We start from the raw sequence: 12,965 nt of genomic DNA, 5'->3' as shown, positions 1-12,965 counted from the left end.
GTTGGTGGTGGTGTTGGCAGTGTGTGGAAGTAGAGAAAGGAATGGGGCGGGGGTTGCTGGTAGTAGGGAAAGGCTAGCAATGGCTGTTACAAAGGGGTAAGTTTCCACAACAAACTCAGATCAAGGAGAGGGAGGAGAAGAAAGAAAAGTGGGGAGTCAGGAAGAAGCAGTGTGGAGCAAGGCAGTTCACCTATAAGGCTCAGAGCTTGTCTAGAGGAAATGTGGGGGTAGAGTTGATGGTAACAGCTCTCTATGAACAGATTGCATCTGAACTATTTACTTTACTTTTAGTAAACTTCTGAAAATTTCATGGTAATTAGACTTCCTGCCACGCAGTTATCTAAGAGAAATGGCTCTTCTTTTGTTACCGAACACTGCGTGGATCATGTGAGGCAAGTGTTATAGCTCTGGGACCCAGGCACATCTCTACCAGGATAGTTTGAGGGCATTTTCTTTTTTTTTCTGGGTTAAGTGATTATGGTATTAATTGAATTTTGTAGAATGACAGAAATTTAATTATGCGTACTGTAATAAACATGCACTCCCCGTTTCTTTTGTCTTTTTCCTGCCCGCTCCTTAATTCTTACTAATATTTCTCTGATTGTTTTAAACAACTAGGAGCAAACATGGGCTGCTCCTCCCATTTTGGAGTTTTGTCTCCTCCTCCTTTTCATTAGAATTGTAAGAGGGTAGCGGTCCTGCTGCAAAGACAGGCAGACAAGCTTTCTCTGTGAATTAATTGGTCAGGAAAGACACTTTTTAAATTGTCAAGTGGCACTTAAGCCACTAATTCTTGACTGTGAAACTGCTTTTCCTGGGCAATGCTCTTTAAGGAAAAACTTCTTCAGTCCAGCGATTGGTGACTAAGGGAACTATGAAGCACAGGGGATTGGGCGGGATCACGGCTCCTAATAATGCCTCCTTATCCAATGAAAAGCATTTCCTATTGAGACCCCCAAGAGTTCCCCCGGCGGCCCTCGGCTCCAGCAAGGACTTTGGGCCTTTTCTTGTGTCCTGTTTGTTAAAGGCATGCGGGCTACAGCATTCAAGAGGGCCAGTCCTTAACAAAGGGAAGGAGATAAATGTAAATAAGCTCACATTTTCAGAATGAGCGGTTTGCAGTAAGGAGCTGCGGCAGCCCAGAGTCTGCTCCTTTTGGGCTGGACTAACCTTTCCCTGTTTTTTTTTTTTTTTTTTTTTTGTTTTTCTTTTTTTTTTTTTTTTTTTAATGGATAAAAATATGCGCTTCCAAAGTGCGAGTTGCCCGTTTACATGATTATTAGCTAACTATCTACAGGCATGAGCACATTCTGTCATCTAGCACACTCTTTTTGGGGTAAGTCTCTTTGAGAAAGATTTGATTTTGGCGTTTGGGGGTGGGGGATGGTGGAACAAACTTCAGTCGAAACACTGATGCTTTGAGTGTTTGGGAAAAGAAGTTAGACTTCAGCTCTGAAGTACTGAACAAGGATCATCGTGTTAAATGGTAAAAGAAAAAAAACCAAGAATTTCTATTGTTTTGGCAATAATATTGTTTCAGTGGAAGAGAGACAGGATTTTCAGGCTGTCCTTTCATGTAAACACAATCTTAAAAAGCGGATTCAAAATCACAGGGTAGAAGAAGTTAGAAAGTCTTTTGGCTAGCGTTATATTTCTTTGGTTTACAAAAGATTGTGAGCTAACGTGGCTTTTATTATGATGAGGTTTCTTCTAGTAAAACTATACACTACATGCCTTTGATGCCTAATTGATTTATGGAGAATGTGACATTTGCTATATTGAATAATTCATGAACTTGCCCATAAAGGAGGAATCATGTTTGAATGAAAACTTAATTCTAGCATAAATAGAATTTTCTATTATATGTGAAATTAATTGCTTTTTTGCCATGTAAATGAAATAATGATGGTACATGTTTAAAATTCTCTGCTTGCATATTATGAATATTTTAAATATTTTTGGTGAAAGGACTTGTTGAATTAATTAGTAATTATGTTAGGTAATTTCTGTTTTGGGAGGAAATACAGCTACGTAATTTATCATGATTTCTGTGTGTGTGGGGGGAAAGACCAGAGAAATTGAAAAAATTTGAGTATGTCAAAGCTTGATAATGTTATCTATTTTGCTGCTTTACCAAATAATGCATCTTCCCTTTCCTTGAGTAACATAAAAACATCAATAGTAACTTACAGTCAAAATTATCCAGTGGCTTTTCCACATGATTATTTTTCAGAACAACATCCTGACAGCTTCCCCCATCAGAAATAGATTATAAATCCTTCCGCCTTGTTGCAGATGAGAAGTTGCACTCTTGCAAAGGATGAGTTCAGCTGATAAACCTCATGGCTCTTATATTCTAAAGCACCTCCTGGCTGCCAATCAGAGATGCGAATGAAAGCCCTTTTGGAACAATCAGGGCAGCCTTTCAGAATGTGTATTCTCTAAGTTAAAGGGGGGACTGGGAAGATGCCTCATAGCAACACTCAAGTCAGGCTTAGACAAGTTTAATCTATTCACTTCCCTTTGTGGGAGAAAATGCACTGAGGTTTGCTGCTCCTGCTGTGATTTGGTCACTGTCTTTTAGTCTCTGCCTGTCATCATATACAATCTCTTTTTGGCCCGCGAGTGGGGAAGAAAAAAAATCCCTATAATTGTCAATATTGATACTAAAAATTAGGAACTTCATAAAAGGCCACTCAGCACTGGGAATAGAGCTTCAGCTTTTAGGGATAAACAACTGATGAGAAGAGTGCACAAATAGTCTTATTTATTGCGGAGAGCTCTGTTCTGGGGTAGGCTCTTAACCCCACACTTTAAGGGGCAAGGTGATCAGGTAGGAGGACTAAAGGGCTGAGACCTTCGCAATTAAAGTTGATATTGAATAGGCGGTACAGAGATCAGGGAAGATGAGGGCACGAGGAAGATTTAGGGTGTAAATGTCACCTTGCTCTTTAAATCTAAGCTTCCAGTAGTAATCAATACTATTTATTTCTGACATTCAAATTGACCTAAAAATTATTGCGTTGGGTCTAAAAAAATTAATGACACATTCCAGGCTTTTGGTATTTCTATTTTTTAATTAATTTATTATTTTGTCATGACAAGCAGAAGCAGGTGAAAATAACTGACAGACAAGAACAGCCAGTGAAGACTACTGTGGCCCCAGTTGAAGGCCTCTTTCAGTCAGGGTCAAATATGGAAAGTGAAGAGAAACTGAGGCCTAGAAAATAATTTCCACTGGCTGTCCTATAGTTCACTTGTGATGAGGATATTAAACCAATCTCAATTATGCGAACTCTGATTATTTAATCTCCTATTATTCTTATATTCCAAATAAAAGACTCTTATGTGTAGTCTACATCAAGAAAAAAGGCCCGTAAAAGAAGGAAATGCTAATAATTCTTTTCAGGCAAACCATACTGATATTGATTTAATTTCAGGAATATTGCTGTCTGGAGAAAAATGGAAATCAATTCTTTTTAGTAATAAGTTGATCTCTGTGTACTTAAGTTGTCTGTTTTACTTGTTTAGGTTTTTTTTTTTTTTTACGTGAAGAAAAGTTATTTCGAGAGGTTTGTTGGTTCATTTAACACCCTGCTTTGTTTTAGGCCAACATTTGTTCAGAAGTGGGTGAGCTGTAATAACACTATCAGTCTGCACTATAAGATAATTATGGGTTACAAGTACTACAATGAGAACGACCCAAATGTAGGTGCCACTTGCATGAATTCCAGCACCATGCCTATCTTGTTTTATATGAGTATGCTGTTCGGAGTTATGGTTCTCAATGTCCATATATGCTATGTAAACTAAGTTTAGGAGTCTTTATGAAGACATGTGAGTCTCAGTAGATATACAAATATCTAGTAGTGGAAGCCTTTCTCATGCAGTTCAGGAGGGAAAGAAATTTAATAGGGTTGTAGGGTAGGGGCAAGGCACTGGAATCCATACTTGTCCCAGTCGTCCTTCCTTTTACCTTTTATCCAATCATAACAGTTGTCACCAGGAAAAAAAAACAAAAACAAGAACATACCAATATAACCTTAGACCACTAAAGAAATCTTTGTTCATTTATTGTTTTTCAATATATGGAAATGGGAGTATTGTTATGACTCTTGTCACTAGTTATGTTTAAGTTACTCATAAATTTTGGACTCCAGTCAATACTACTATGCCATGTACGCAGCCCTGGTAAGTTTGGAGAATAACTGCTATCTTCAATTGTGTTATAATGAAGTCAAACACATTTACTATCATCTGGAAATAAGTTGTTTTCTTATATATTATAGCATGTAATTATTATATCAGGTAATTATTTCATCTACCTCATAATTTTGGCATACAGTTTATTGAGGAGCTATCTTTATGGATATTCTATTCCACAGCACTCATTCGAGGAATTCTTTGAACACCTGTCTCCAGAGAACTCATTGATTATCCACATTTCAGATAAATCTGGTGTCAGAGTTTGGTTTGAACTAACTAATGTGAGTACCATTGTTCAGATTTCACCTTTTTTTCATTTTATTCTTCAATTCTTTTTTGTAACTAGCGCTTTTATATTATTACAGATCATGTGATTCAAAGTTCCAGAATAAATAGAGGAAGTGGAGGTGTTATGGTTATGTATTATGATCCAGGCAATTTTGTTGAAGATGAATGCTCTTCAACATTCTTTGACTTAATCCTTCTTTACCATTGACAGATAGAAAATAGATGGCAGACAGACAGAAGATAGATTGATGTAAGGCATGCTTTTCTTCTTATGATCAGTGATAGTACCCTAGCATAGCAAATGAATTTGTGTTCGTACTAATTTATACTTTGTGTGTTTGTATACAGGGATAAATCTGAGTTCTGTTTGCATTTATAAGTCTTGCAGAATTTGGAAATGAGATCTTTGCAGAAAACCTGATATTGTTCTATAAATATCTGGGGCTTCTACTAAGATGAGATATTGAGTCTTAAGGCTCTAGACAATTTCATCATATTAGATTGTGCAATTTCTCTGCAGCTTTCTTACTTTATAACTAGGTACTAGTGAAAATTCTACTTTAGTAGCTCTGATGCAATCTTTAGTCATGCCATATTGATTATTAAACCACAATATTCCCTAAGGCTTGGCCTGTGTCATCAGGTGAAGGGTTAGTAGGAAACACTAGTTCTTTGGTAAAAAAAATAAATATATGATGAATTTAGTCACTAAAGGTGAGTTCCAGTCACACGAGAGCTTCTGCCCTTTCTTGATGTTTTCAAATTCATTCATTCCTCATGGGGACAGAATGACCTTAGTTATCTCTGTAAGAATCAGGCTCTATAGAAATAAGCTATTTTCAAAGAGATTTTAATTGTATCAAAACATAAGACTGGGGGTTGGGGATTTAGCTCAGTGGTAGTGCACTTGCCTAGCAAGCACAAGGCCCTGGGTTCGGTCCCCAGCTCTGAAAAAAAAAAGAAAAGAAAAACAAAACAAAACAAAACAAAACATAAGACTGATAGGTCAACCTTAACCAGTGCATAGGAACATCATTTGGATGCAGGTGACCTATGCCTGTGACTTGGCCTACACTGTTGCCATCGGGAATCTTATCTGTTAGCGACCACTCACTGGAAGAGCACAAGTCTGGATGTAGTTCCTACTGCTCCACCAGAATGGACTTCAGTTCTATTTTTGTAATATTTGTGAATATTTGGATTTGATTCACTGTAGCATGCCTATAATCAAGGACACAAGAGGCTTCAGTTTACTTTGTCTCAACTTTCACAAGTTGTGACCAAAGCAGAAAAAACAAATGCTTTAGGGATCACGAGCACTCTGACTTGATCTACTTCACTAAAAATGGAGCAAAGCAAGACAATTTGAGTATACTCTGCCTTTGGGCTTTTTCCCTGCCCTCTAGACTGTGTTTGGCTAGGAGCAAAGTAAGTCAAGGCTTTCTAGGGTATTGGATTTATGCCAGATTTTATAATTTTATTTTCAACAGAACTTATGAAATTTAAGCAGGTTATGGAGTAATCTATGTACTTAATAATCATTATAAGGCCAAAAGTGTCTTTTCTTCATCTAGTGGTTCAAACTTGGTATCCACCATTATTTTTAGGCATCAGAAAAATATGGACATTATTATGAATTCTCCGAAAGGGCTCTGATATTCAAAGAGTTAAAATGATGATCAAATTTTTTATTGTATAAAATATTATTGTCTATTAACTGTAAGAAACAATTAATTTCTTTATGACATTTTCATGACTGTGTATAATGGTTTGATCATATTCACCTCCACATTACTCTCTTATACTTCTCTCTGTTGACCCTTACTCTAAGATTTCTTTTTAAATTTTTACTTTTTAAGATCTTTCTTTGTCTCTGCCTATGTCTCTGGCTTTCTGCTTGTGTGTGCATGCAAGTGTGTGTGTGTGTGTGTGTGTGTGTGTGTGTGTGAGAGAGAGAGAGAGAGACAGAGAGAGACAGAGAGAGACAGAGAGAGACAGAGAGAGAGACACACACAGAGAGAAACAGAGAGACAGAGAGAGCATATGTGTGCATGCTTACAGGTACACGCACATTTGAATGCTGTCCTGTATGTGGAAGTCAGAATTACTTACAAGAGTTAGTTCCTTTCTTCCTTGCACATGATGAGGCTTCAGGGATTGAACTCAGGTTGTCAAATTTGGTGGTAGGTGTCTTTTTCTGTTAAGCCAGCTTGTTGCCCCTTTTAATTTCTTTTTGACTATCCTCCAGATGACCTGCTTTCTGACCATTATCAATAAAAATATGTCTCTCTAATATTGATCTCTCATTTAGTCCATAATGTTGGAACAATTGGTTATAAACATCTTTACAAGACAGTAGTCTGATGCTCATAGAAGAAAATGCAGTCAACTGTGTAGACTATTTTTCTTTATTTCTTTCTCTCTTTGAACACTCGAGTATTGACCTGTACATTTAGTGGACAATATGTTAGACACTTAGGAAAAAGAAAACAGGCCCTGTTTCTTGAATATTTTTCTTTATTTTCAGTTAGCTCAAGAGGCAAATACAATTCTTATTTAAAAACCTAGAGCTGTATGTGGGTTGTTCAATGGGGGCCCCTTCCAGGATTGCTCTCTTATTAATAAATAGTGTAGTTAAGGTTTTTTTTTTTTTTTTTTTTTTTTTTTTTTTTCGAGCTGGGGACTGAACCTAGGACCTTGTGCTTGTTAGGCAAGCGCTCTACCACTGGAGCCAAATCCCCAACCCAGAAGTTAAGGTTTCAAAACCCAAGAAGGAACTTTTTGGCTGTACTAGGAATTAAATGAAGGATACATTTCTAATACTAAGTTAAAGATACCAAGAAAGACTGAGATTTCTAATCATGGGTGAACGGAACAGACTCTATAACGTTCCTTTGTGGTAGGGCTGGACCTGGCAAGTTCACCAAACTACTCATAGCCCTGTTGAATCTTCCTAGCATTAGCTGTGAGGCTCAGTGGTAATGTTTATACAGGAAAGAGAAAACAGTATAGCCAAGTTACAGACTGAACTGTGTCTGAGTCAGAAATAGATCTTTCTGCTTCCAGTGCTGTGTTAAGACCCGACACCACACCCTCCCTGCTAGACAGCAAAGGTGGTGTGTGTTCAAGCAAGGGAGAACTATGAATAGAGCCATAGTGGCACTTTTCCCATGCTCTCTCTTTAGGAGTGAGACTGTACTGCTTTCTTGTCTGTGGTCCTCTCTCCCACAGGTTTTGATTACCCAAAGCGACAGAGTAGAAGTGTCATGCATTTACAGACTGCCTGCTGTGGGTGTAATGTGTATGTCCTGGGGGCTATAAAACTGAAGTTTGGTGGTGGGTGTATCTATCAATCAACTTGACTTAATCACCTTATATTACGTTAATATAAATATGTATTCATTTATAAATCACATTGCACCCCATAAGCATAATGCAGTTATTATTTATGATGTTAAATTTTTTAATAATGTGAATTAAGAAATAAAATGAAATGATTGTATTTCTGAAAAAAACTGAATGTAAAAGTAGATTACAAAACTCAGCTATTCAGAATATTAATCTAGGAAAGTACAAAATAAGATATGGCTAGGGAACTATGTGCTCTTGGCACAGATATAACCAGGGGGATAGGGTTGGAGGGGCTCTGGGAAAAGGTGGAAAGCCTTCTTATACGAAATCCTTTACTAAGTAAAATAAAGTTGCTAGCAGTGCTTATTGTATACGGTGAGTGCAAGAGATCATGAATGAAGCCTGGTTTTAATGTTGAGTTTTAAAGCCTCTATAAATTCTTAAAAAGTATATCACTATGTTGATGGGAAATTATTTCTTTCACTGTCTTCTTGATTTCTTCCAGCAATGGATTTTAAAAATTTAAATAGTCTTTTTAGTGTAAATGAGTCCTCTGGACTAGTAGATAAGAACAAAGTTAAAATAGTAAATGAAACGATTGAAAAGATTGAGAAGTGTGGCATTCGTATGTTTTTTCTACCACTGCATTGGCGAGCATGGCTATACATTAAATCAGAAACAATAATAACTGCGTCTGTAGCTCTGAGCACCAGGTACTGAGATTTTTGAGGTTCTTCCGGTTTCAGCTGATTGGCTTCACTGTCTTAAACACAGCACTTGAAAACTGTTCTTCTGTCTGGCAAACACAAAATGAATAAAATCAAGTGATGAGGATGAGATTAGAGGAACCCCTCCTAAGATTCTTAATACAAAATGGATGGCTTCAAAAAGTTCAATTGTCCTTACCCTCTCATCCCCAAGCTCTCTCCATACTTCTCTTCCTTTTTCATCTCCTTTCTGACTTCCCTGCCTATTTTGGTACTTCTTCCTTATCTGGACCATCTTGTTAATCTTGACTTGGTCAAGGTCTGTACTATTACTTTGGTTTTTGTACATCAGGGTTGCTTTGCGGAAAAGTTGAACTAGGTCTGTATGATGAAATGGCCAAGAAGGAACATGATTTTAGGTGAGTGACTCCATAAAGACTTATTGAAGGACAATTCAGGACGGCAAGTTCTAATTGTAACTAGAACACTATCATAATGATAACCCCATTGCTTTTCCCCATGTTATGGATGTTATCCCTCCCTCTGGGTAATGACTTTTTCTCAAGCTAAGTATGTTTTTCTCATATCGGATACTCAGGGAGGTGACTTTAGTCCTCTGTATTTCTAGCGGATTTCTCTTCTACTCCCTTCCAGAATACATCTGAGGGATTGTTGCTTGTTTCTTTGGTATTTTGAAGGGAAAAGTGGAAAGGGAATCACTTCAGAAAACAGCCATTTGTATTTTACAACACAATCATGTGAAAACCCATTACTGGTTATGTCAGGGAACAAAGGCCACTTTCATTTCATATCCCTACTCAAAAGAATCATTCAACAGTTACTTATCCACAGTGTATTATTTGACACATTTGAAAGACAGAATAGCCAATAGTATCTATTAACCCAGGAGAAAGTTGGTAATATTTATTTCTACATATATCTTCATATCCTATTGACCTACATATTTAAACAGACAGTTGAGTTAATGACTACCATATAGAGAAATGTTGGGAAAGAAAGCCTCTAAATGGCCAGATGAGATTTTGTACAAGGAATGAGGAGACTGTTCTGGTCCTCAACTTTCACATACCATTTGGAACTTTCTTTTGATGTCAAGACGAGGCTTGAATATGTGGTCTAAGGTGACCTAGAACTCACTTTGTAGTTCAGGGTGGCCTCAAACATACATGAATTCCTTGCTTAGGCCTTTCCAAGTGTCTAGGGTTATAGGCACAATCCACCACACTCTGTTGTCATTTGTGTTCGATGAAAAAGTCGATATTGATCAGGTACATTTTAGCAGATGAAAGCATGGATGTGGCTGATGGGAAAAGCAGTAGGAGAAATACAAGGAACATATATGCTAGGCTTAGTGTATAGCTAGAAAAAGAAACACTTAGTGTTGGAAGAAAATGAGTTTAATATTTTAATCTCTTCCTCAGAATGGTCAAGTGACATAACACAGTAAAGGAACGTATTTATTTTTAATCTTGAATTTTTTTCATACAGAATATTTTGATCATATTCTTTTTCCCTCTCTTAATTCCTCCCTAGTTCCCACCCCTAACCACTCTAATTCATATCTTTATCTCTTTAAACAAACAAACAAAAGAATGGAGTCCAGTTCGTGTTGGTAAAACAGTGAAATCTTAGCTATCAGACAATTAACTAAGGGATCATGTCTTCTGAGCTTCTGATTTAGAATTAAAAGGTGAACCAATAAATTGCTTCAATAGCATATTCATCGCTGTTTAGGGCATGCACTAGAGGCCTCATATCCACCTGCTGTCTTATACAATAGAGTTAATAATTGGACAAGGTACTTTTATAATATTGGAGAACAAACAGTACAAATTTGGGTTATTTCAAAAAAATTATGGTTTAGGGATCAAAAATGTGACTTCTGATTTTGAATAAATGTCATTCAAATCCTCTTCCAATTCCAATGTATTTTGGAAGTTGAAAATGGATCTGCAGGACTGGAGAGATGGCTCAGTGGTTAAGAGCACTGACTGCTCTTCCAGAGGTCCTGAGTTCAATTCCCAGCAACCACATGGTGGCTCACAACCATCTGTAATGGGATCTGATGCCCTCTTCTGTTGTGTCTGAGGACAGAAATAGTGTACTCATATAAATAAAATAAATCTTTAAAAAAGAGAAAATGGATCTGCAAATTCCGCATTAACAGCATCTTAGCTATTAAGTGTTTGATTTTTTCCCTTGATGAATATATATTTTATTCACGTTCTTTGCAATGATATAGCTATTGTGTTGTGTGCTCTCTGTCATGTCCAAGATAGATTCTTTGTTGTATCATTTAGATGTAGTATGTGATCAAACAGTACTTCTCAAGTCAAATAGAACACACCTATTTTCTTGCCTGGGTGTGCAGAATGTAGTTTTGCCCACTGAAATCTTGGAGGGAAGGCAGATTTGGTGACTCATTCTATCTTGTTTTCTATAGGAAGAAAACATCCTCTACTGGTCCCTAGTCTCAAGAGTGGTGAACCCCTGCACCTAGCAGGCTCTCTGGGAAAATCCATGGGTGACAGAAGATTTATTGACTTCCAATTCCAAGATTTAAATTCAAGTCTCAGACCCAGGCTGGGAAATGCAACTGCCAATAATACTTGCATTGTTGACGACTCCTTCAAGTATAATCTGAACGGTGCTGTCTATAGTGTTGTATTTATCCTGGGTTTAATAACCAACAGTGCTTCCCTGTTTGTCTTCTGTTTCCGCATGAAAATGAGAAGTGAGACCGCTATTTTCATCACCAATCTGGCCCTCTCTGATTTGCTTTTTGTCTGTACCCTACCTTTCAAAATATTTTACAACTTTAATCGCCACTGGCCGTTTGGTGACACCCTCTGTAAGATCTCAGGGACTGCATTCCTCACCAACATCTATGGGAGCATGCTCTTCCTCACCTGCATTAGTGTGGATCGTTTCCTAGCCATTGTCTATCCCTTCCGATCTCGTACCATCAGGACCAGGAGGAATTCCGCCATTGTGTGCGCTGGAGTCTGGATCCTAGTCCTCAGTGGTGGTATTTCAGCGTCTTTGTTTTCCACCACTAACGTCAACAATGCGACCACCACTTGCTTTGAAGGCTTCTCCAAACGTGTCTGGAAGACTTACCTGTCCAAGATCACCATATTCATTGAAGTTGTTGGTTCATCATTCCTCTGATATTGAATGTTTCCTGCTCTTCTGTGGTGCTTAGAACCCTCCGCAAGCCTGCAACATTGTCTCAAATTGGGACCAATAAGAAAAAGTGTTGAAGATGATCACAGTATATGGTGTTTTTGTGGTATGCTTCGTACCATATAACTCTGTTCTCTTTTTATATGCCTTGGTACGCTCCCAAGCCATTACTAATTGCTTATTGGAAAGGTTTGCAAAGATAATGTACCCGATTACCTTGTGCCTTGCAACTCTGAATTGTTGCTTTGACCCTTTTATCTATTACTTCACTCTTGAATCTTTTCAGAAATCCTTTTATATCAACACACACATAAGGATGGAGTCGCTGTTTAAGACTGAGACACCTCTGACCCCCAAACCTTCCCTTCCAGCTATCCAAGAGGAAGTTAGTGATCAAACAACAAATAATGGTGGTGAATTAATGCTGGAATCCACCTTCTAGGCACAGGAATTGTCTTTCAGGTTCAGCTACAGTGTCTCTTATGATTTTTCCTTCTATGCTATAAATAAGAGAAACAAATTGAAGCTAATGATACTGAGAATAGATTAATGTACCAAATGCAGTCAGATACATTTGTTTGAACACTATTGTACATATTGTTTTGTTCAGTAATTATAGGTCAAGTCTAATTACAACAACCAAAACAGATCAGACTCTTCTGTTGAGTTGACTTTTCATTACATAAATGACCAGTGGTCTTGACTTTTAGTGATGTGGGGGATGTGGGGTTATTTTAAAACTTAAAAAAAGCATTCCAGTAATTTTGGTAATTGGGTTGGGCCTATAAATATAGAACAAATTCAGGGATTATTTAAAAATGTCTGTGTTACTACTGATATATGCTAGTATTTTTTTTCCTTTTCTGAATTATCATTGAATTTATTTTACAAAAAGAACTATTTTTACCTAATGTTAATAAGACATTTTGAGAAATAGAAATATGTTGAATTTTAAAGAATTGGCAAATTTTATCTAGATTTTAAAAACATAAATGAAGTGTTTGAATGAATATGGGTGGGAAAATTTGGAATTTAGACATTTTCACGTATATAGTAACTACAATTAGTGTCAGCTTTTAAAACTTTAAAATAATTTTAGAATTTTCATATGAAATTGTTAATCCTCAAAGCTGCTGCATATATGCTTGGCAGGTATCAAATGGAAAACTCATAAAATTAACAGTGTCAATTTAAAAACTTTAAGCA

General features: G+C 37.1%; 1 protein-coding gene across 1 annotated transcript; it reads left to right on the top strand.

The window, feature by feature from the left end:
- The first annotated feature begins 4,403 nt into the window (after positions 1–4,403).
- On the top strand, positions 4,404–12,471 carry Lpar4 (lysophosphatidic acid receptor 4). Its single transcript, XM_032890399.1, is given in 4 exon segments — positions 4,404–4,487; positions 11,017–11,724; positions 11,727–11,828; positions 11,831–12,471. Coding segments are annotated over 3 exon segments (1,104 nt in total). The 5' UTR covers positions 4,404–4,487; positions 11,017–11,093; the 3' UTR covers positions 12,202–12,471.
- The last annotated feature ends 494 nt before the right edge of the window (positions 12,472–12,965 follow it).

Source organism: Rattus rattus, chromosome X (genome assembly GCF_011064425.1).
Source record: "Rattus rattus isolate New Zealand chromosome X, Rrattus_CSIRO_v1, whole genome shotgun sequence".
Classification (NCBI taxonomy): Eukaryota; Metazoa; Chordata; class Mammalia; order Rodentia; family Muridae; genus Rattus; species Rattus rattus.
This window is presented reverse-complemented; position numbering and strand designations above follow the sequence as displayed.